Source organism: Myxine glutinosa, unplaced genomic scaffold, assembly GCF_964187855.1.
Source record: "Myxine glutinosa unplaced genomic scaffold, kmMyxGlut1.1 SCAFFOLD_602, whole genome shotgun sequence".
Taxonomy (NCBI): domain Eukaryota; kingdom Metazoa; phylum Chordata; class Myxini; order Myxiniformes; family Myxinidae; genus Myxine; species Myxine glutinosa.
In genome coordinates, this window is record NW_027616698.1 from 1 (window position 1) to 24165 (window position 24165).

The 24165-nt window shown below is 46.0% G+C and overlaps 1 protein-coding gene across 1 annotated transcript; it reads left to right on the top strand.

The window, feature by feature from the left end:
- Positions 1-15515: 15515 nt before the first annotated feature.
- On the top strand, positions 15516-22737 carry LOC137413221 (uncharacterized). Its single transcript, XM_078768856.1, has 8 exons — positions 15516-15642; positions 15885-16026; positions 16122-16296; positions 20533-20756; positions 20896-20967; positions 21138-21318; positions 21635-21860; positions 22129-22737. The coding sequence occupies exons 1-8, from the start codon at positions 15631-15633 to the stop codon at positions 22276-22278; spliced, it is 1182 nt and encodes a 393-aa protein (XP_078624982.1). The 5' UTR covers positions 15516-15630; the 3' UTR covers positions 22279-22737.
- Positions 22738-24165: the final 1428 nt, after the last annotated feature.

The window sequence follows — 24165 nt, forward strand, 5'->3', positions numbered from 1 at the left end:
CTTTGACGTCAACATAGGCCAAAAGGTCAACATAGGCCAAATTTCTAAAATCCTCAATTTTCATCCAATTGACATGAAATTTGAAGAGGACTATGCATATCTGGTCACTGAATTCAACCACCAAGTATTTTTGAGGTCACCCTAGGCCATCATGTCACGTTGAAAACTTTTGGGGGAGGGCGTATTTTGCAAGTATCGTGCTACGCATGACGTTTTCTAGTTACTTGCAAAATCGAAGATTTTACAAGTATATTGGTCGGTTGTGTTTGTCACTCTCTGTCTGTCTGTCTGTCTGTCTGTTTGTTTGTTTGTTTGTTACTTGCAAAATCGAAGATTTTACAAGTATATTGGTCGGTTGTGTTTGTGACTCTATCTGTTTGTTTCTGTTTGTCTGTTTGTCTGTTTGTTTGTTACTTGCCGGAAAAAATTCCGGCAACTATGTTGATCTGTTCGTTTGTCTGTTTGTCTGTTTCTCTGTCTGTTTGCAGCACTGTGTCTACACCGTTGCACGTAGAATCGCCAAACTTTGCACACATATTGGTCTTGCCCTGGAATAGACTGTGCCCAATTGATGACGTCATCGGTCACGTGGATCGGCCGCCATCTTGGAAAAACTTTGCACCTCCATATCTCCGAAAGGGCTCAACAGGAAAAATTGACACATGGCTCATTGTAAAGAACTCTCCATGGGGAAAAAAATATGTTAATGATGATGTCATATGTCACGTGGTCGGCCGCCACCTTGGAAAAACGGCAAAACTTTGCACCACTATATCTCCAAAAGTGCTGAACAGAAAAAATTGAGACATGGCTCATTGTAAAGAACTCTTCATGCGCAATCAAATATGTTCATGACGACGTCATATGTCACGTGGTTCGGCCGCCATTTTCGAAAAACCGAAAAATTTTGCACATCCATATCTCTGAAAGTGCTAAATAGAAAAAATTGAGACATGGCTCATTGTAAACAACTCTCCAGGGGGAATAAAATATGTAAATGATGACGTCATCGTTCAGGTGGTTCGTCCGCCATCCTGGAAAAACGGCAAAACTTTGCACCTCCATATCTCCGAAAGTGCTGAACTGAAAAAATTGACACATGCCTCATTGTAAAGAACTCTCCAAGGGGAATAAAATACGTTAATGACGACGTCATATGTCACATGGTTCGGCCGCCATTTTGGAACAACCGAAAAATGTTGCACATCCATATCTCTGAAAGTGCTGAATAGAAAAAATTGAGACATGGCTCATTGTAAAGAACTCTCCAAGGGGAATAAAATACGTTAATGACGACGTCATATGTCACATGGTTCGGCCGCCATTTTGGAACAACCGAAAAATGTTGCACATCCATATCTCTGAAAGTGCTGAATAGAAAAAATTGAGACATGGCTCATTGTAAAGAACTCTCCATAGGGAATAAAATATGTTGATGATGACGTCATCAGTCACGTGGTTCGGCCGCCATATTTGTCCTAAATGGCCGAAAAAAAGGACATCCCGGCAAGTCCTCGGTCTCTGACCGATTTTTCATTTGCTTGTTTGTTTGTTTGTTTGTCACCGGCCTACAGGTCACAATTTTCAACCGATCTTCACCAAACTTCACCAAGTGCTAGAGTTAGTCAAATGCCAGAAGCCTGTTGTTTTTGGGGTCAATAGGTCAAAAGGTAAACATAGGCCAAAGGTCACCAACTTTGCTAAATTTCTAAAATCCTCAATTTTCATCCGATTGACTTGAAATTTTAAGACCACTTGCATATCTGGTCATTGAATTCAACCACCAAGAATTTTTGAGGTCAACATAGGCCAAATGGTCAACATAAGCCAAATTTCTAAAATCCTCAATTTTCATCCAATTGACTTGAAATTTGGAGAGGACTGGCATTGAATTCAACCACCAAGTATTCTTGACGTCAACATAGGCCAAATGGTCAAGATAGGCCAAATTTCAAAAATCCTCAATTTTCATCCAATCGACTTGAAATTTGAAAAGGACTTGCATATCTCGTCACTGAATTCAACCACAAATTATATTTTAGGTGAACATAGGTCAAAAGGTCAACATAGGCCAAATTTCTAAAATCCTCAATTTTCATCCAATTGACTTGAAATTTGAAGAGGACTTGCATATCTGGTCAGTGAATTCAACCACCAAGTATCTTTGAGGTCAACATAGGCCAAAAGGTCAACATAGTCCAAATTTCTAAAATCCTCAATTTTCATCCAATTGACATGAAATTTAAAGACGACTTGCATATCTGGTCACTGAATTCAACCACCAAGTATTTTGGACGTCACCATAGGCCATCATGTCACATTGAAAACTTTTGGGGGAGGGCGTATTTTGCAAGTATCGTGCTACGCATGACGTTTTCTTGTTTACTTATTTATTACTTGCAAAATCGAAGATTTTTCAACTATATTGGTCGGTTGTGTTTGTGACTCTGTTTGTTAGTTTGTCACCGGCCTGCAGGTCACAATTTTCAACCGATCTTCACCAAACCTCACCAAGTCGTACACTTGGTCAAATGCCAGAAGCCTGTTGTTTTTGGGGTCAATAGGTCAAAAGGTAAACATAGGCCAAAGGTCACCAACTTTGCTAAATTTCTAAAATCCTCAATTTTCATCCGATTGACTTGAAATTTCAAGACCACTTGCATATCTGGTCATTGAATTCAACCACCAAGAATTTTTGAAGTCAACATAGGCCAAATAGTCAACATAGGCCAAATTTCTAAAATCCTCAATTTTCATCCAATTGACTTGAAATTTGGAGAGGACTTGCACATCTGTCCCCGAATTCAACCACCAACTATTCTTCAGGTCAACATAGGCCAAAAGGTCAACATAGGCCAAATTTCTAAAATCCTCAATTTGCATCGATTGACTTGAAAATTCAACAGCATTTCCATATCTGCTCACTTAATTCACCCACCAAGTATTTTTGAGGTCAACATAGGCCAAAACATCAACAGAGGCCAAATTTCTAAAATGCTCAATTTTCATCCAATTGACTTTAAATTTGAACACCATTTGCATATCTGCTCACTGAATTCACCCACCAAGTATTTTTGAGGTCAACATAGGCCAAAAGATCAACATAGGCCAAAAGATCAACATAGGCCAAATTTCTAAAATCCTCAATTTTCATGCAATTGACTTTAAATTTGAACAGCACTTGCATATCTGGTCACTGAATTCAACCACAAATTATATTTTTGATGAACATTGGACAAAAGCTCAACATAGGGCAAAAGGTCAACATAGGCCAAATTTCGAAAATCCTCATTTTTCATCCAATTGACTTCAAATTTGAAGAGCACTTGCATATCTGGTCACTGAATTCAACCACCAAGTATATTTGAGGTCAACATCGGAAGGTCAACATAGGCCACATTTCTAAAATCCTACATTTTCATCTAAATGATGTGAAATTTCAACACGACTTGCATATCTGCTTACTCAATTCAACCACCAACAATTTTTGAAGTCACCATACACCAAAACGTCAACATACGCCATCATGTATCATTGGAAAACTTTTGGGGAAGGGTGCATTTTCCAAGTATCGTGCTACGCATGACGTTTTCTTCTTGACTTTGTGACTTTGTGACTTTGTGACTTTGTGACTTTGTGACTTTGTGACTTTGTGACTTTGTGACTTTGTGACTTTGTGACTTTGTGACTTTGTGACTTAGTGACTTAGTGACTTAGTGACTTAGTGACTTTGTGACTTTGTGACTTTGTGACTTTGTGACTTAGTGACTTTGTGACTTTGTGACTTTGTGACTTTGTGACTTTGTGACTTAGTGACTTAGTGACTTAGTGACTTTGTGACTTAGTGACTTAGTGACTTTGTGAGTTTGTGACTTTGTGACTTTGTGACTTTGTGACTTAGTGAGTTTGTGACTTAGTGACTTAGTGAGTTTGTGACTTTGTGACTTAGTGACTTAGTGAGTTTGTGACTTTGTGACTTTGTGACTTAGTGAGTTTGTGACTTAGTGACTTAGTGACTTAGTGAGTTTGTGACTTAGTGACTTTGTGACTTTGTGACTTTGTGACTGAGTTTATGACATCAACATCAACACCAACAACGACCAACACTTACACTACAATCGGTGGCATGCGTGGCATGCGAGGCATCCGAGGCATCCGTGGCATCCGAGGCATCCGTGGCATCCGTGGCATCCGTGGCATCCGTGGCATCCGTGGCATCCGTGGCATCCGTGGCATCCGTGGCATCCGTGGCATCCAACGCAGAGAAAACATCGATGACATCCATCATATCCATCATATCCATGCAATCCATGCAATGCATGGCATCCTTTGTTACGAAAAGGAAAAAACAAACAAAAAAAACACAAAAATAAACAAAACAAAAAAACCCCCAACAACAAACAAACGATTCCAATTTCTTCCGTGCGAGGCATAAGTCTGTAGCCTTACTTCCCCTGCTGCAAGTCGACGTACAATTGTTCACTTGTTCACTTGTTCGCGTTCACGTTCACGTTCACGTTCATGTTCATACACTTCTACCCGTTTCTGGCCTTGTACACCATTTCCACAGTTTCAAACTATTCAAACATCCCTATTCACCGTTTCACTTTGAAACCTCAACCTCTTTCACTTCTGCACTAACACCTTTTACCTGTGACTTTGACTTTTGCCTCTTGTTCACTCTGACAACTTCACTTTTTCACCTGGACCTTTTGACTGGGATTTTTTTTCACTCAGCGCATCGACGACGCCAAACCTCCACAAGTGCATTGTCGCCACCACGCCGACACCTCCAGAAAAAGCCCGCCTCGCCACACCTCACCAGCCACATAAGCCCACTCAACCAGCAATGACTTCACACATGCATCTTTCACTTGGACATTTGTCCTTGCACTGACTTTTGCGTCTTGTTCACTTTGACAACTTCACTCTTTCACAAGCGGCCATCACTCAGGCATCCCACTGCCACTTGCTCGACAACACGGCTGGCACTGCCGCCACCCCATTTGCCCCGAAACACATCGGCGCGCGTGCCTTTTCCTGCAAAGTACACACACGTACACCATTCCCACAGCGACGCCTCCACCCGGCGTCTTTGCATCGTTATGTTCCCTCCCTACGTCACCGTGTACACCGGTGCCTAATTTCCACACATTCCACCTTCCTTGCACAAGCGGAAAGGTGAACGCTTCTAACAATCCCTCTCGGCAATGGACACCGTCACCGCCCGTCAGGCATACCCACGGCAAACAAACCTCACACCTCACACCTCACACCTCACACCTCACACCTCACACCTCACACCGCGCACCAGCGCACCAGCACACAAGCACACAAGCACAATCACAATCACAATCACAATCACACCCACGAACTTGGCCAAATCACTGAAACTCCATCGTCGGTGCACCCAACTCCTCCTGCATTGCCCATTGTTGTCACGCGTGCGTCGTCTTGCACCTCGACGCAATAGGTGAAACAAATGCTGATACCTTGTTGGCACATTTCCACATCGAAACGCAACAATTGACACCGGCTCCACGTTTCCCAAATTGCACCGTCATAAGCCGTGCGCCAAGCCAAAAATAATTCCACGCAACACATCCCAATCCCACGAACCCGAAACCTTCTCCATCATTAAAAGAAGCCCAACTTGGGCGGTGTATAAGTAATAGACGACGGTCACCATACCTCCGAGGTAAACGTCCACGAGGTCTTTCCATTGCCATTAGTTGTACACCAACGATATACCCTTGGTTGTTTTTTCAAAAACAAACTTCACATCGAGCACTACATCATTCGATGTGACAAAACAAAGCTCGCTGCCCAGGTCGCCTAAATTCACAAGCCACCCGACGCCGACGAATGCGCAGTTCAATTTCACCCATGCATCTAATCCTAAAACCGGGACGATTGTCAAGGTAATTGCGCCGTATCGCACCTCAACGCAATAGGTGGAACAAATGCACCTACCTTGTTCGCACATTTCCACATCGAAACGCACAAAGTGACACCGGGTCCACGTTTCCCAAATTGCGCCGTCATAAGCCGTGTGCAAACCAAAAAATAATTCCACGCAACACATCCCAATCCCAGGAACCCGAAACCTTCTCCATCATTAAAAGAAGCCCAACTTGGGCGGTGTATAAGTAATAGACGACCGTCGCCATGCCTCCGAGGTAAACGTCCACGAGGTCTTTCCATTGCCATTAGTTGTACACCAACGATATACCCTTGGTTGTTTTTTCAAAAACAAACTTCACATCGAGCACTACATCATTCGATGTGACAAAACAAAGCTCGCTGCCCAGGTCGCCTAAATTCACAAGCCACCCGACGCCGACGAATGCGCAGTTCAATTTCACCCATGCATCTAATCCTAAAACCGGGACGATTGTCAAGGTAATTGCGCCGTATCGCACCTCAACGCAATAGGTGGAACAAATGCACCTACCTTGTTCGCACATTTCCACATCGAAACGCACAAAGTGACACCGGGTCCACGTTTCCCAAATTGCGCCGTCATAAGCCGTGTGCAAACCAAAAAATAATTCCACGCAACACATCCCAATCCCAGGAACCCGAAACCTTCTCCATCATTAAAAGAAGCCCAACTTGGGCGGTGTATAAGTAATAGACGACCGTCGCCATGCCTCCGAGGTAAACGTCCACGAGGTCTTTCCATTGCCATTAGTTGTACACCAACGATATACCCTTGGTTGTTTTTTCAAAAACAAACTTCACATCGAGCACTACATCATTCGATGTGACAAAACAAAGCTCGCTGCCCAGGTCGCCTAAATTCACAAGCCACCCGACGCCGACGAATGCGCAGTTCAATTTCACCCATGCATCTAATCCTAAAACCGGGACGATTGTCAAGGTAATTGCGCCGTATCGCACCTCAACGCAATAGGTGGAACAAATGCACCTACCTTGTTCGCACATTTCCACATTGAAACGCACAAAGTGACACCGGGTCCACGTTTCCCAAATTGCGCCGTCATAAGCCGTGTGCAAACCAAAAAATAATTCCACGCAACACATCCCAATCCCAGGAACCCGAAACCTTCTCCATCATTAAAAGAAGCCCAACTTGGGCGGTGTATAACTAATAGACGACCGTCGCCATGCCTCCGAGGTAAACGTCCACGAGGTCTTTCCATTGCCATTAGTTGTACACCAACGATATACCCTTGGTTGTTTTTTCAAAAACAAACTTCACATCGAGCACTACATCATTCGATGTGACAAAACAAAGCTCGCTGCCCAGGTCGCCTAAATTCACAAGCCACCCGACGCCGACGAATGCGCAGTTCAATTTCACCCATGCATCTAATCCTAAAACCGGGACGATTGTCAAGGTAATTGCGCCGTATCGCACCTCAACGCAATAGGTGGAACAAATGCACCTACCTTGTTCGCACATTTCCACATCGAAACGCACAAAGTGACACCGGGTCCACGTTTCCCAAATTGCGCCGTCATAAGCCGTGTGCAAACCAAAAAATAATTCCACGCAACACATCCCAATCCCAGGAACCCGAAACCTTCTCCATCATTAAAAGAAGCCCAACTTGGGCGGTGTATAAGTAATAGACGACCGTCGCCATGCCTCCGAGGTAAACGTCCACGAGGTCTTTCCATTGCCATTAGTTGTACACCAACGATATACCCTTGGTTGTTTTTTCAAAAACAAACTTCACATCGAGCACTACATCATTCGATGTGACAAAACAAAGCTCGCTGCCCAGGTCGCCTAAATTCACAAGCCACCCGACGCCGACGAATGCGCAGTTCAATTTCACCCATGCATCTAATCCTAAAACCGGGACGATTGTCAAGGTAATTGCGCCGTATCGCACCTCAACGCAATAGGTGGAACAAATGCACCTACCTTGTTCGCACATTTCCACATCGAAACGCACAAAGTGACACCGGGTCCACGTTTCCCAAATTGCGCCGTCATAAGCCGTGTGCAAACCAAAAAATAATTCCACGCAACACATCCCAATCCCAGGAACCCGAAACCTTCTCCATCATTAAAAGAAGCCCAACTTGGGCGGTGTATAACTAATAGACGACCGTCGCCATGCCTCCGAGGTAAACGTCCACGAGGTCTTTCCATTGCCATTAGTTGTACACCAACGATATACCCTTGGTTGTTTTTTCAAAAACAAACTTCACATCGAGCACTACATCATTCGATGTGACAAAACAAAGCTCGCTGCCCAGGTCGCCTAAATTCACAAGCCACCCGACGCCGACGAATGCGCAGTTCAATTTCACCCATGCATCTAATCCTAAAACCGGGACGATTGTCAAGGTAATTGCGCCGTATCGCACCTCAACGCAATAGGTGGAACAAATGCACCTACCTTGTTCGCACATTTCCACATTGAAACGCACAAAGTGACACCGGGTCCACGTTTCCCAAATTGCGCCGTCATAAGCCGTGTGCAAACCAAAAAATAATTCCACGCAACACATCCCAATCCCAGGAACCCGAAACCTTCTCCATCATTAAAAGAAGCCCAACTTGGGCGGTGTATAACTAATAGACGACCGTCGCCATGCCTCCGAGGTAAACGTCCACGAGGTCTTTCCATTGCCATTAGTTGTACACCAACGATATACCCTTGGTTGTTTTTTCAAAAACAAACTTCACATCGAGCACTACATCATTCGATGTGACAAAACAAAGCTCGCTGCCCAGGTCGCCTAAATTCACAAGCCACCCGACGCCGACGAATGCGCAGTTCAATTTCACCCATGCATCTAATCCTAAAACCGCGACGATTGTCAAGGTAATTGCGCCGTATCGCACCTCAACGCAATAGGTGGAACAAATGCACCTACCTTGTTCGCACATTTCCACATTGAAACGCACAAAGTGACACCGGGTCCACGTTTCCCAAATTGCGCCGTCATAAGCCGTGTGCAAACCAAAAAATAATTCCACGCAACACATCCCAATCCCAGTAAACACGAAACCTTCTCCTCTATTAAAACGAGCCCAACTTGCGCGGCGCATAAGTAATAGACGACGGTCGCCATGCCTCCGAGGTAAACGTCCACGAGGTCTTTCCATTGCCATTAGTTGTAGCCAAACAATATACCCTTGGTTCTTTTTTGTACAACAAACTTCTCATCGACCACTGCGTCATTGCATTTGACAAAACAAAGCTCGCTGCCCGGGTCACCGAACTTCACAAGCCACCCGACGCCTACGAATGCGCACTTCAATTTCACCCATGCGTCTAATCCTAACACCGGCACGCTTGTCACCTTAATGCGCCGTGTTGCACCTCAACGCAATAGGTGGAACAAGTCCACCTACCTTGTTCACACATTTCCACAATGCAACGCACCAATTGACACCGGCTCCACCTTTCCCAAATTGCGGCGTAAAAACGCGTGCGCAAACAAAGAAATATCGACTCCACACAACACATCACATCACAATCCCAGTAACCCTAAACCTTCTCCATTATGAAAGCACACCCACCTTGGGCGGTGTACAAGTAATACATGGCCATCGCCATCCCTCCGAAGCAAACGGCCACGAGGTCTTTCGCTTCCCATGAGGTGTTTAAAACCCACAGAGGTATTGTATGACCATGCGTTCTCGCCCTTCGGGGTCACGGTGCATGTGTTTTCAATGACCATATGCTTCAGCCTTGCGCTTGAGCTGCATGTCTATGCTAATGGCGCAGTCCTCATAGACGGCGTCCCTTGGCCGTGCGGTCATCAACCTGCACGTCCCAGCCTGTTTAAATGTTTCACTTTTTAAATTTTTTTATTTATTTTACCTTTTCTTATTAGAAAAAAAAGCCCACCACGGACTGGCGTCAAAAAGCCCATGAGTTGTAGCCCAAATATACACCCTTCTTCTTTACGGACCAAAATAACTTCTCATCGACCACTCCGTAATTCTCTATGACCAAACAAAGCTCGCTGCCCTAGTCGCCGAAATTAACAACTCACCGCACACCTACCAATGTGCACTTCCATTTCACCCATGCCTCTCCTTGTCACACAGCCAGGGGCCCTGTGCCATTCAACATGCAAAAGCCATCGTCCGACTTCAAAGTCATCCTAGGGTACCGATCCTGTGACATTTCCCCACTTGGTGCACTCCAACAATTAATTGTACATTGTACAGCCCAAACGACGATAACGCACACAATCACAGGGCATACCATTCTATTTGCCCTTGCCGACTTCTTAGCCTTATCCTGGTGCCACAAACTAACGCCAACTCCTTTACTCGTAAGGCACAGCTGCACCGATACCGCAACAATCATCAATCACAATACAACAAGCATTCGTCACTATTGCGCTCCAATACATGTCCCCTAGCGGCAGTCTGTCGTCCGGAAAACGTTTGCTGAAATTACCAAACCTAAAAGTGCCATAACTTTGTCCAAAATGATCGAAACGTCGTGAAGTTCCAACTTCATCTGAAACTTATCATGACGAAACCATGTACCAACTTTGAAAGCATTAGCAATAAGAATTTAGAGAGAAAAAAGCCCGCAAACTTTTCTTTGCGTGACGGACTGACAGACAGACGCACGGACCGCAAAACCTATAGTCCCCTCCGGTGTACACCGCTAAGGGACTAATAACAACTCCACGGCACGGAGCATTACGAAATGTCCAGCAAACCTAACACTGCCGTTCCGTTGCGTTCCGTTGCGTTCCGTTGCGTTGCGTTCCGTTCCGTTCCGTTCCAAAACAACTCCGTCAACGTGCCCCGACTCAAAAACATACACGTCCAACAAAATGCGTGAACGCCTGCACCAAATGTGGTTGCCTTCAACCTTTACACACAGTCATATATTTCCGATGTACGAACAATTAACCGGCATTGCGTATTTTCAAAGGGTTCTTAATAACATCAGCGCAACAGAGCAAATAAAATATGTCTCCGTCTCCGTCTCCGTCTCCGTCTCCGTCTCGTTAGGGTTAGGGTTAGTTCGGCTCTGTAACAGCCGAACTCTAATCCGAGTGGTTACCTCTGTAACAGCCGAATGTTCGGCTCTCTAATCTCGGACGTCAGATTCCAGCGGCTCTGTAACAGCAACCCGGTCTCTCAACCTCACTACAGCGCCCACTGACGAACTCAGCTCATTCATAAAAAGAAGGAACAGTGTTACAGACGAAACAAAACCCTGAGGAACACCGCTGTTCATAGGGAAGGTGTGACATGTTGAGCCATGCACGATCACACATATACAGCGGTCAGAGAGAAAGCTCGATATGACAGAGCAGATGCCAAAATGCCAACAAAAAAAAACATGCCAAAACAACAACAACACCGGCAAAACTTACTAACAAACGCCAAGCGTCATCGCCTTTGAGACAAAGCACGAAGTTTACCACGAATGTTCTCCACCGTCAAGCCTTCACACCGGCACTTCTCCCTCAAGCCCTCATCGGCACGTAATACCTCAGCGACCTAAGTAAATGTAACACAACATACGTTGAAGTAAATGCCAGTATTACGTTACACCAGGACAATGACAAATCGCCCTTATATCCATGATCACTCTCCATATGCTTACCCTGCGTCTCGTAACCAGTTTACACGCAATCTCATGAGCGAACGCACGTTCCAGATGGTCCAAAATGTTCTTGTTGTAATCCAACTTTCTCCGTCGTCGAACCTTACAATGAGCACACCATAGACAAAGCATGAAGATGCATCCCGATACGAAATCAAACAACCGTGAAAAAAACCATGTCCATGTCGGACATCAACAAACACTTCTCTTGCAAATATAAACTATGACGTTTGCGTGGATAAAAACTCTTTCACTCACAAAAGCATACGCAGCCGACGACGATCGACCACTCCGCAAACGTTTCCTTCGGCCGGGCGTTTCAACACTTCCCGCTCCTTCTGAAAACAAAAAAAAAATATCCCACCAAGGACAAATATCAACTTCATTCATCGACTGATGTCAGCCAATCGTTATGTCGTCACACATTGCCCCAAACATATACCATAATGTCCCCCCCACCAAACCCCCCAAAAAACAACAAACAAACAAAACAAACACACACAACATTCCATTCAAAATTCCGTACGTAAAAGTCAAACGTCATCTCGGGATATGCCGCTGTACAACGTAAAATGCCCTTAGAATGCCTGTGATTGTTGTTGTTGTTGATGATGTTGTCTTTCTGGTTGTTGTTCCTCTAATAAACTTACCACGTTCACAACTGCTCCCAAGCGCCACACAAGCCCCTGCACCACTACCACTGGCCGGCCCTGCTCCTGCTCCTGCTCCTGCTCCTGCTCCTCGTCCTCCTCGTCCTCGTCCTCCTCGTCCTCGTCCTCGTCCTCGTCCTCCTCCTCGTCCTCGTCCTCCTCGTCCTCCTCGTCCTCCTCGTCTTCCTCTTCCTCCTCCTCTTCCTCCTCCCTCCTCCTCCTCCTCCTCCTCCTCCTCCTCCTCCTCCTCCTCCTCCTCCTCCTCCTCCTCCTCCTCCTCCTCCTCCTCCTCCTCCTCCTCCTCCCCCCCCTCAGCATCATCATCGTCGTCATCGTCATCGTCCTCGTCGAAAACGCCCTCGCCGCCCTCGCCGCCCTCGCCGCCGCCCTCCTCCTCCTCATCATCATCATTCCGGTGCTCTGGCTCTGCCTCCGGCTCCGGCTCCGACTCCGACTCCGACTCCTGGTGAACTTTGTCCTCCTCGTCATGGTGGTCACCGTGATCGTCGTGATCACCCTGCTGATCGCCCTTCTGATCGTCCTCGGCCTCAGTGGACGCCTGGATCTCGTGGCCGACGACACAAAGCACCTGCGACGATGTACCAGGCACTTGTTCGCTTTCACGTCCTTCACAGCAAATAGGAAGACAACAATGCATCCACGAGCCTTCAGCATACAAACACGTGTCGCAGCACACAGGGCATTGCCATGAAACAACAACAGGAAACACTAACTAATTCTTTCAATCACTTACCATCCCGTCCATGCAGCACTTTCAGCCTCTTCCCAATGAACATACAACACCGTCCCACCGACATTGCCGTTTCCCCTGCCCGCAGCAAATACGGCAATCGTGTGATTTGACAGGACAACAAGACCTCCACGTCGGAACCGTCCTCGGATGAATTGCGCCCTGGCGAAGGCGCACCTGAACCCCTAGCGATGCCCTTGGCGTTCCCCTGCACCTTCGCCACCTCAGCAACGGCAGGGACGTCCACCTGCGCCCCGACTTTGCACGTCTTGGCCCTGCTTCCACGGCTAACATGCAAACGTGAACTTGGCCCGGCTTCCTCGGCACACCCCCTCACCCCAGCCATAAGCACCTGATACCGCTCGTCCTTCACCTAATAACAAATGCAAACGTCAATGAAAATGCAGAACACGTCCAAATTAATGCAAACATCCGTGCATCCACCGATCCTTCCCGTCCGTCCGTCCATCCAAGCACACACTGAATACATGCCATAAATATGACACGCACCCACGCACATAATCATCAACAACAATAACTCACCGTCAGCCCATGCGCCGCTTTAAGATGCTTGTCAACCCTGCCGACAGCCCTCACACACCCGTCCACAGGGCACTTCTTAGTTCCCCGAAACCTAACACCAAAGTTTCAACGATAAACATGACGCCTCCCAATACATATGCTCCCAAGGAACACATGCACACAACGATTAAATAAAAACCAACGACAAACGCTAACCCCGACGTACGAACACGCACAACTACACGTACCTGCATGCCATGACCATTAAACGCAAACACTTTCTTCAAACGTCCTCTTTTCAAAACACCAAATGAGTGACCAAATGACTAAGTGACCACAAACAATCCACTAAGTCAAATGCGCACCACCAAACTAAATGGTCTCTCACAGGCGTAGCATGTGCGACAAAACAACAACATGCCAAGTACACATGACATTACCCGTAGCCTTATGCACTTTGCCACGCCCATTAGACTGCACGGTCAAAAACTTTGCAACCACCTTTTCCTTGAAACGCTGAGAATCCTCCCACTGCGTGCCTCGTCACACGACAAATCATCATGGACACGCAAATGTCGCTCCATCCCTCCACATTGCCGTGCAACAGGACCCCAAAATTCCTTGCTTCTTTGTCTGAGGAGCAAAACACAGACACATGGACAAACCATTTATTACCGACACGTCCACTCAACATAACTACATCGCGCACGCACGCACGCACGCACGCACGCACGCACGCACGCACCACTCCCTTGACAAACGCAAAACCAATGAATGCACAAAAATTTCCCCTTGCCAAAATCCAATCCTACCAAAAAAAACACCCGACTCCAAATCCACGCACAACCACGACGACGTCGACGACTACGACCCCCTTTTATCAGGTCACGGAAACAATCAGACCACGCACGACATCATAACATGTTAGACCAGCTCATTGCAAAGATCACACCGTGCATTATATTATAATATGTTAGATCACGTCACTCAAAAGAATCAAACCGCCCACGACACCAAAACATGGTACACCAGCTCATTAAAAAGAGCAGAACGTGCATTACATTATACAATATCACATCAAGTCATTCAAAAGACCAGGCCCTACACGACATGATAACATCTTCGTTGCAATTCGACACCTACCAAATTTCTTGTGTACACAAACCGTGACGAAACGACTGCCTTCACAAGCGCTACCTCACTGCTTAGTCAAGGACCACAACCCGAACTTCTCCCTTTCAGTTTCCTATGAAACACCAGGAGCTACTTACAAAACGTCCCTACGAGAATTCACACGTCACCTACTCACCGGAACCCAAGCTATCATTATCAACGCAATATTTGTCCTTACATACAGCACAATAGACCTTCGCTCACTTCTGAAAGTAAACCTGCCCTCAGGGACGTCAGCATTCCTCAAAATTTCTTCATTTACTCTTATAAACACCATTAGCAAGTTGTAAAAATATGACCATACCTGCACGTGCTTTATAATATAAGATATATATCCTTCCTGTTGAAACCAGGAAACCAAAAACCAGGCAAACGCCATGATAACGATAACCTATTCGTACACGTTTTCACTGCGGGCAAAAACGCCTTGGGAAAATGGGATATTACTAGTATTCTTATTATTTTGTAGTAACATTAACAATACAGGATCATTAATTTTGTTTGAAAAAGCGTCTTTGGAAAAACGCCACGATGAAGCTAACAAAAATATGGCTGGACACCTCACCACGCACATATTTCCGGCCATCGCGGGGAAAACCCCCTCGGATGAAAAACCCCCGTCGCCGATGACATAAAAGGATTGCACTACAACCACCGTTCATTATGTAACCCTCGTTCATTCAGTGTAATTTTTTTCAACATCACACAAACAAGACAAAAGTCATTTTCACTATGACGATTAACGAACACTTATTCTCGTTTATGCTGCTAACCCTTAATTCAAAAGCGGGTGGGCACAAAACAAAGAAAGAAAGGAAGGAAAAAAAACCCATTAAACAACAACCAACAAGGAACACTTCAACTCCAACTCCAACTCCAACAGCGGCACAGCGCCCACACCAACATTCCTCAGGACACAGGCCCAGCGATTCGAGTACTTCGTCCATACCTTCAAACAAACAACATGCCTCTGAAAGTAAGTTGATCCTTTCCTGACCTTTTACGCAATGCTGATAATGCAATCTTTTCCTCAAAATTCGTGCAGCAAACCAACATGCGTTGACGTGTGCACCCGACAAAGTCTTCGGCGCTATTGCTTCCGAGAGGCCTACACTTACACGCCATGGGCCACGTGCTGCGCGCTGCGCGCTGCGCGCTGCGCGCTTTGTCCCCATTAACAAGTCCATTCACCACGTCGCTTTCACGTTTCCTTATCAGGACAAAGACATGCAGCTTGCCCGTCATCTAATACAACAACTCAAAGAGCAGCAACACCTCTTCACCTATGTCAAAGATAGGTATACCCGAATTGAAAAATGGTACGCTGACAAGCGCGCCACCGCTCAACCTCCACCTGACGGTGAGTAAACCATTAGCAAGTGCAACAGCAATTACATTTATCCTGCCTTGGTTGTCATGGTTATATGCAATGAATTATTACATACCTATTTACAGTGCAACTATTGAAAGAATACATGCGGTATATGTGTGGCACATTCGCCAACGCCAAAAAACGAGAAAACACCAACACCACCATTGCCCATGTACGCCTATTCCTGCGCCATATGGCGGGCAAACAGGACATAGGCACCTCGATGCTCTTCTTGCAGGAAACCACCAAAATGCGCTCGTAAGTATGCATAAACCCAATTTGTTATAAATGTTCATCTTTCATTAATCATACACTTTCAAAAATCCCCCCTTGCCCCTCCCCCTACCCTCCTAAACTCCCCCGGTGACCCTCCCCTCCTAAACTCCCACCTTGCCCCTCCCCCTTCAAAACTGCCCCCCCCCAACCCCTTCCCTTTCGAATCTCCGCCCAACCATCCCGCCTGGCTCCTCCCACCCCTCCCGCCTCCTTCTCAAAGCTGCCTCCTCCCCACTTCTTCTCCCTTCTATGTCATACCTCCACCTCCCCGAACCTTCTACTTGCCTCCTCCGCCTCCTCCGCCTCCGCCTCCTCCTCCTCCTCCTCCTCCTCCTCCTCCTCCTCCTCCTCCTCCTCCTCACCAAACAACCCCTCAGACAACCCGTCACTGTGCCTCATGCCATCACCATCAAACCTTTCATCCTCCTCATCCTTCCCTTTCTTGTAACTCTTCTGTAATCTCTGACACTATCAATTGCTCTTCCTACCTCCCCCTGTCATCCTTCATCGGACCATACGCCTCCCCTACCCTATACTATACTATACTATACTATACTATACTGCACCCAATGGTCCCCCTCTCTCCTCATTAACGATATGCACCTCAAACCCGATTGATCTCGACATTCGGGTTGCTTCTCACAATCCAGACTTCATCTGCCTAACGGAAAATTACCTCCTTCACCATGTCTGTGATTCCTTAACATCTCTTCCTGGTTACTCCCTCCTCAGCTACGATACACCTGAGCCTCGTCCTGGTGGTAAGTTGCCTATCTTTATCAAAAACCTCTTCCTCACGCTCCTTGCACTACCCTCTCTCCACCCCACCCCCAGGAATACCTCTGCCTATGGGTTCCTCTCCGCTCCAACCCTTTGTTCATATCTCTCCTGTACCGTCCTTCAAAGAGTGATGACTCCATTTTCATTTACCCGTCGGATAACATCGAACAACTTCTATCAACTCATCCAAACTCTTTCTTCCTCATATGTGGCGACTTCAACTATCATCATGCCAGCTGGCTGGGTGTGCGTTCCTCTCTCACCAGCCATGGCACCTCAGCACAGGATTTCTTCGACTCATTGGGACTGACACAATCTCTCAATTTCCCGACCCGGATCTCAGTCAATGTAGTATGTTCTCCTCTGCACTTCCTTATGACTAACTTCCCTGTAAATGTCTCCTGCTCTTCTTGTACTCCAATCGCTTCTTCTGATCATGTACTTGTGAAAGTCGACATCTCTCTGGCCATTCTCAGAGCCTCCTCACCACCGACGAGTCTCCCATCTCTACTGCCTCTGACATCAATTCTTCCAAAGCAAGGAGCTCTTTTTTTTCTCGTCTCGTCTCGTCTCGTCTCGTCTCGTCTCGTCTCGTCTCGTCTCGTCTCGTCTCGTCTCGTCTCGTCTCGTCCTCGGGTGTCTTACCTTTCCTCCCGTCCATGGTACACTGAATTTTGCCTTCAGGCAATTGCCCTGAAGCAACTTGCATTTGCCTCATGAAATACACATCCAACTGAAGGCAATCTCAGTTCCTTCCCCCAAGCTCGGAACAAATGTGTGTCTACCCTGAGGAGTACCAGGAAGCACCATCTCTCCACACTTAAGATTGAACTCTCAAACCTGTCTCCTTCCTCCGAATGCTGCCGACGTCTGGGCAAATCGGTTTCTCTTATTTCTTCCCCCACCGCCATCCCCTCCCTTACCTCAAATGGCTACACAGTTGACACCGACACGTGACAACGCCTAATGCCTCAACTCTGTCTCTGCCTCAAAATCTTGTGTCCCAACCCCATCTCTCTCTGTTCCCACCTATCCCAGTCGAACCCAACTGCTCCTGGACTCTGTGTCCTTGTCACCTCACAAGGTGCACCAGTTTTTTTTTTTTGCCCAACCTCAACTCGGATTCGGCAACTAGACCACACGGCATCACCCCCACGGCTCCTAAAATCCTCCTCTGCGGCTCTAGGTCACCCTCTCTCTGTTCTTGTCACCCTCTCTTTTGCTCAAATTCATCTGCCACCATCTTGAAAATCAGCCAACATTAATGCTTTACACAAAAAAAAGGGTGCAAAAACAGATCCTTCCAACTACAGACCAATCAGCCTGCTTCCAATTATCAGCAAAGTCATGGGATCCATCATTGCTTCGCATATCAAATCCTTCCTCTTCTCCAATAGCTTCATCTCTGATCATCAATTTGGATTCATACCAGGTCATGATACTCTGGACATGTTGCTTCTGCCGTCTCAACAATGAATGAAGGTCCTCAATGCCAAACAACACATCAGACCTGTCTCACGTGTCTCACGTGACATATCACGTGCCTTCGATACGTTCTGGCACCCAGCTCTGCTCACCAAACTCTCCTCCGATGGTATCCATAAAAATCTCCACTCATGCCTTGCACACTTCCTCTCTGGTCATAGACAACGTGTGGCCCTCAATAGATTTCTCTCATGTCGCCTTCCTGTTCTGCCTGGAATTCCCCAAGGTAGTGTTCTGTGCCCTGTGTTATTTCAGGTCTTCATCAACGATCTCTCCGACTCTCTGGAAAATCCTCTCCATCTCTTGGCTGATGACTCCACTATCTGCCGCTCCAATGCTCATGCCTCAGATCGACAGTCTACACACTCGTCACTCTCTGCAGACCTGCACAAAATCACAGACTCATCAAACAAGTGGAACATGTCTTTCAATCCTCACAAATGTCACACTCTTACAATGTCTCTCCGAAAGGACCGAAGGCAAAAACCCTCTCATCTACTTTCTCAACAATCCTCTGCAACAACTTCTGTCGCTCAAGCTTTTGTGTCTCACTATCTGCCATGATCTTTCTTGGGAAAAGCACATTTCCAAGCTGCCCCCCAAAGCCAGTCACCCACTAGCAATCCTCAGTCGTGCTAAGTCCTTCCTTGACACACCTGACCTCCTGAACTCCTGAACTCCTCACCACATACAACGCTTTCATCCACAGCCCAATGCAATACTGTCCCCCCCCCCCCCCTCTGGGCCGATGCTCCTGCCTCACACCCACCTCGAAATCCACGCTCTTGAAACCAAACCGTTCAGAATCATTGCAATCTCCTGCGATGAACTTAACTCCGAGGGCCTTTCACTCACTCACTCACTCACCGCAAACAGGTTGCTGATCTTTCTGCCTTCTACCGACTCCTCTCCGCCCTTGCTCCCCCAGCTCTCTCTCAGCTCTGTCCCCCAAATATTCCTTCGTGTCGCACAACATCTGCCTGCAACCCTCTTATGTTTAAATTGCCAAAATCTAGGCTCCCTGCTCACGTTCACTCTTTCATTCCCCTCTTCTCCCGCCTGTGAAACAAACTCCCCCACTCCCTTCAGGTCTTTAAAACAGCTGTTCACCACCATCTCTTATCTTATCTTATCTTATCTTATCTTATCTTATCTTATATCTTCCCCCATCCAAAACCTTGATCGTTTCTACCCCCGCTGATTCACCCCAGATGCACCGTTTTTTCGGTTTTTTGTTTTTTAATTCCAACCTCTTTCCTACAAGTCCTTACAGGCTTCATATGTTTTGCACCTCTCCCACCTCCCCCCAAGCCCTCCCCCCTCACACATTTCTCGGCATGTCCCTGCTCTCAAATGTTCTGTTTGTCTCCTTCCCCCTGTCTCTCCCCATCTTGTCTACCGCTGCCCTTATTCTACGTTTTGTGTTTCATGTGTCGCTTTCACATTTCTGTGTGATTAATGTTACCTCTTTCGCGAGCCTCCATCTTGTATCGGGGAAAAAAAAAAAGAAACAAGAAAAAAGAAAAAAGAAAAATCGTCGTCCTCAGGATCGCGCATATGACATCATTCACAACGTAGCACCCGCGAACAACTCACCCGATGCACGTCCCTCGCATTTGCAACCACCAATGAACACCCCACACATGCACATTGCCCAAAATATATCGTGCACCACACCACCACCACCACCACCACCACCACCACCACCACCACCACCACCACCACCACCACCAACCTAACAACAATGACAACCCTAACGAAAACGATACCCCAAAACCCTAACCGTCACATCAACATTAATGATGACAACGATGCTAATAATGATAACAACAATAGCAATTGCTTCACTTAGTGCTTGCGTTACTTTTACTTGTCCTTTTATTGATGACATTGCTTTTATTGTTTCACTTGCTCGTTTGGTTAAATGCCCTTCCAATACTTTCACGTCTTTAGATGGTTCGACACCTTACGAAGCTCCGGCAAGAAACCATCCACGATAAAGAATCATCTCTCCTCGCTGAGCTCTTTCATGAAATTTTTAAAAGCGGCACAATTTCCCCGAGTCAAATTGACGAGCCAAAATTTCGACCACATTGTCTTCATGATCTCGGCTTTTCAAAGAGAAATGAATCCTCATGTCAGAGTCCAACACCAACAGCGCCTGGAAGATGCACGAGGTAAGAAACATCACCCAAAACGTACGCGTAACCTATTCCTCCATCCATCTCAGGTAACGATCCTTTGCTTTCATGACAAATGATATACCCAAGCACACCGCCAACAAATAATGATACCTCTTTTGATTCCTTTTCACAGACAAATTGATTTCCAAACATGAACTGCGAACAATAGTGCAAAAAAGCACAATGAAAATCCCTCAACTTCTTGGTAAGTGATGACGACCCTAGCAAATACATTTGCCCAAACATTTCTGTACACTCACTTATTCCTCCTACAAGTCACATGGACGACAACCAACCATGCCAACCTACCTAAGCCTAACGTGACACACATCAATTGTTATTGCTGACGCTATCCCTTTCATTTTTTTTTTTCAGACCAAATCAAAAGCAACCCCAAAAAACCAGCACGCAACATTGTCCGAATAATCGGACTGTTATGTGCCCGGCTGCTCATCAAAAACGGCCACAGAAAAGGCGTCATGACAAACATGACCCTGGACAACTTCCGCAACGCCACAAGGAAAGGCCCATCACGATTCATCCACATAAGCATACGGTGTGCATTGTCCAAGCCGAACTGCATTTCATCACCTAAACAAACTAAGCCGTATCCACAGGACATTGTTATTGCAATAATGCAACGACATTCATACCGTCACAACACTTCCTTTCCAAATCAAGGCACATAAAATGTGTTCGAAATTTCTAACAATGCACAACAAAGGAACACTCCCTCAACAACCAACTACGTCTGTCACACACACATCACATCGTCCAATCACGTCTTATAAAAGTGTACTGCACCACCGACACGATCCTTCCCAATTTAATTTGCAGGTTCCCGAACACAAAACCGCTGCCCACTTCGGCAGGGCCACGGTCACGTTGAGTAGCCAAGACCACAAATTCATGTGCATCTTTGCAAACATCAGACAAAACTTACCGGGATTCAGAGACCAAAAACAACAGACCTTCTTTTTCAATAGCAGAGGAAACCCTTGCAAAAATATGTCGAACCTCTTAAGGGCAGCATCACAAACCCTGGGAATGAAGACCACTTTGACGGCAGGTGCAATACGTACGTCCATTGCCACGCACGTAAGTACAACACCTTGTGTTACACAATTACCCATACACCATACACCATACACCATACACCATACACCATACACCATACACCATACACCATACACCATACACCATGCCATGATCGCAGTTCCACTACTCTCACATGCATGCGCAGTTGCGCACTTTCCCTTTCCCTATTGTCAACACCGATCGTCACTAAGGTGTACACTGCAAAAAGGATTTTCATCCTTCCATCTGCAAATCTTTTCATGCCACCCCTTCTCTTCCTTACACCTAGGTGACGAGCAACATCAACGAAAATAAAGCCAAGAACGTGGCACACCACATGTGCCACTCACGTGCCACTCAACAGCGCCACTACATCGTCCACAATGACGACGAACACCTGACGGCGTGTTCCACAATCCAACAACAACTGCGACTGTAAGCGAGCAATAAAAACAACTCACCGATCCGACACACAATGTACGACTACCCCTTTGCTTTTATTCCAAATAAACCTAACTACAACTGCCACTTTAAAACTACTGCAATTGATGACCCCTTTACTCCACCTACCCACATTCATTAAACATCCTTTGTTTGTGTTATCCTACCGCACAACCCCCTGGGACACACACACACACACACACACACACACACACACACACACACACACACACACACACACACACACACACACACACACACACACACACACACACACACACACACACACACACACACACAATTATGACATCAAAATTTAAACATGTATATATATTATATTACGAGTCAGTATTGCTTGTTGTTATGCATGTGCGACGTCAAATAAATTGCTGACACAAAAACCATTGCTTTTTTTCCTCAGGTGTACAACATATAAAACTAGTCCAAATATCCCGTCATTGCACCATCCGGCACGCCCATTTTAGGTCGTACGTGCTAAACCTCAAAACCAAAAACCCCAAAAAATCTAATAAATGCCCATTGCACAATTCAAAAATAAACGACAGTTCTCACACATTTCCGGTGTACGTGTATTCCTCAGTATTTCGAACACTCCCCACAAATCACTGTGCTCCACATATATTACCTGCAACTTTCACATTTCAAACACAGGCGAATAAACGCTATGCTACCTTGCTGTTCCCAGGTTGTATATTCCTCCAAAACCCATGGATGTCCACGAAAGTGCAAATGGCAGCCCATTGTTGCAGTGCAAAAACGAGGTATCCCTGCAAAATTAGACCGCAAATTAGACCGTTGACGACAACAACCAAGGCTCAAATCAAGTACATGCAATTGCAATTCAAAGTCAGAGTCGAAACCAAGATCACTACAATTCCAAAAAAAATCCATTACATACCCATATCAGAGTCTCCCTCATCCTCGTGTCCTGTGTTACAACAACCAACCCCATCAAACCACACATTCGACCAAACCGACTTTATTCATAGGTCACAACAAACAACATCTATTTCTATACATAAACAAAGCCAAAACAACTCACCAAGCCGAGTAGAGAACCCCATATGAAGCCAGCACGACTTCAAATACTAGTCAGGCACGCCTACAGCATACTCCTCCTTATAAAGGATGCTGTGAACCGACTTGCTGATCCCTTCCTTACCCACAACCAATCACAGCCCTCATACCCATGAGCCAAACAACTTGTTCTAATTCGGAGGGGGTGCACAGCACAACGGTTGACAAACCACTCGTTCTAACTCGGGCAGGCTTCAAGGAAAAATAAAAGAAAGGTCACACACCATAACACCTCGTATTGCGGTTGCTATGTTTATCAATAAATCTCCTCCTCATCCGGATTGTCTTCCTACTGACACTCACGTCGTGGAATTTGAATAATTAAATAAATGAAATGTTAATAATCCAATGCCCTCACCAAATCCAAATATTTATGCACATGTTATTACCCGACGCATTTCACCTGTTACATTAAACATAGACACCGGAAGAAAAACGTCATCAATATGACGTCACAAAATACACCAACATACATCGAATATATATATTATATAGCCTTTCAAATGATCTTTGTACACCTTATAAGAAATAAATTCATATCGTTACGGTGTCTGACCATTCTTTTATTCTTCCTACCACCCCCCTCCCCATTTGAGTTCAACCAAATGGTTTGGCCCATGCCTATAAAGCCGATGATTGCCTGCGGCTGCAAGTGCAAACGCAGCACACCTGCCACCAACCTGATTCCAAAGAAAGAAAGAAAGAAAGAAACAAACAAACAAAGACAGACGTAGAGTGGCCATTTTTGACGAGGGCTCATGGCTGAGGACCTTTCCGTGTGTTTCTA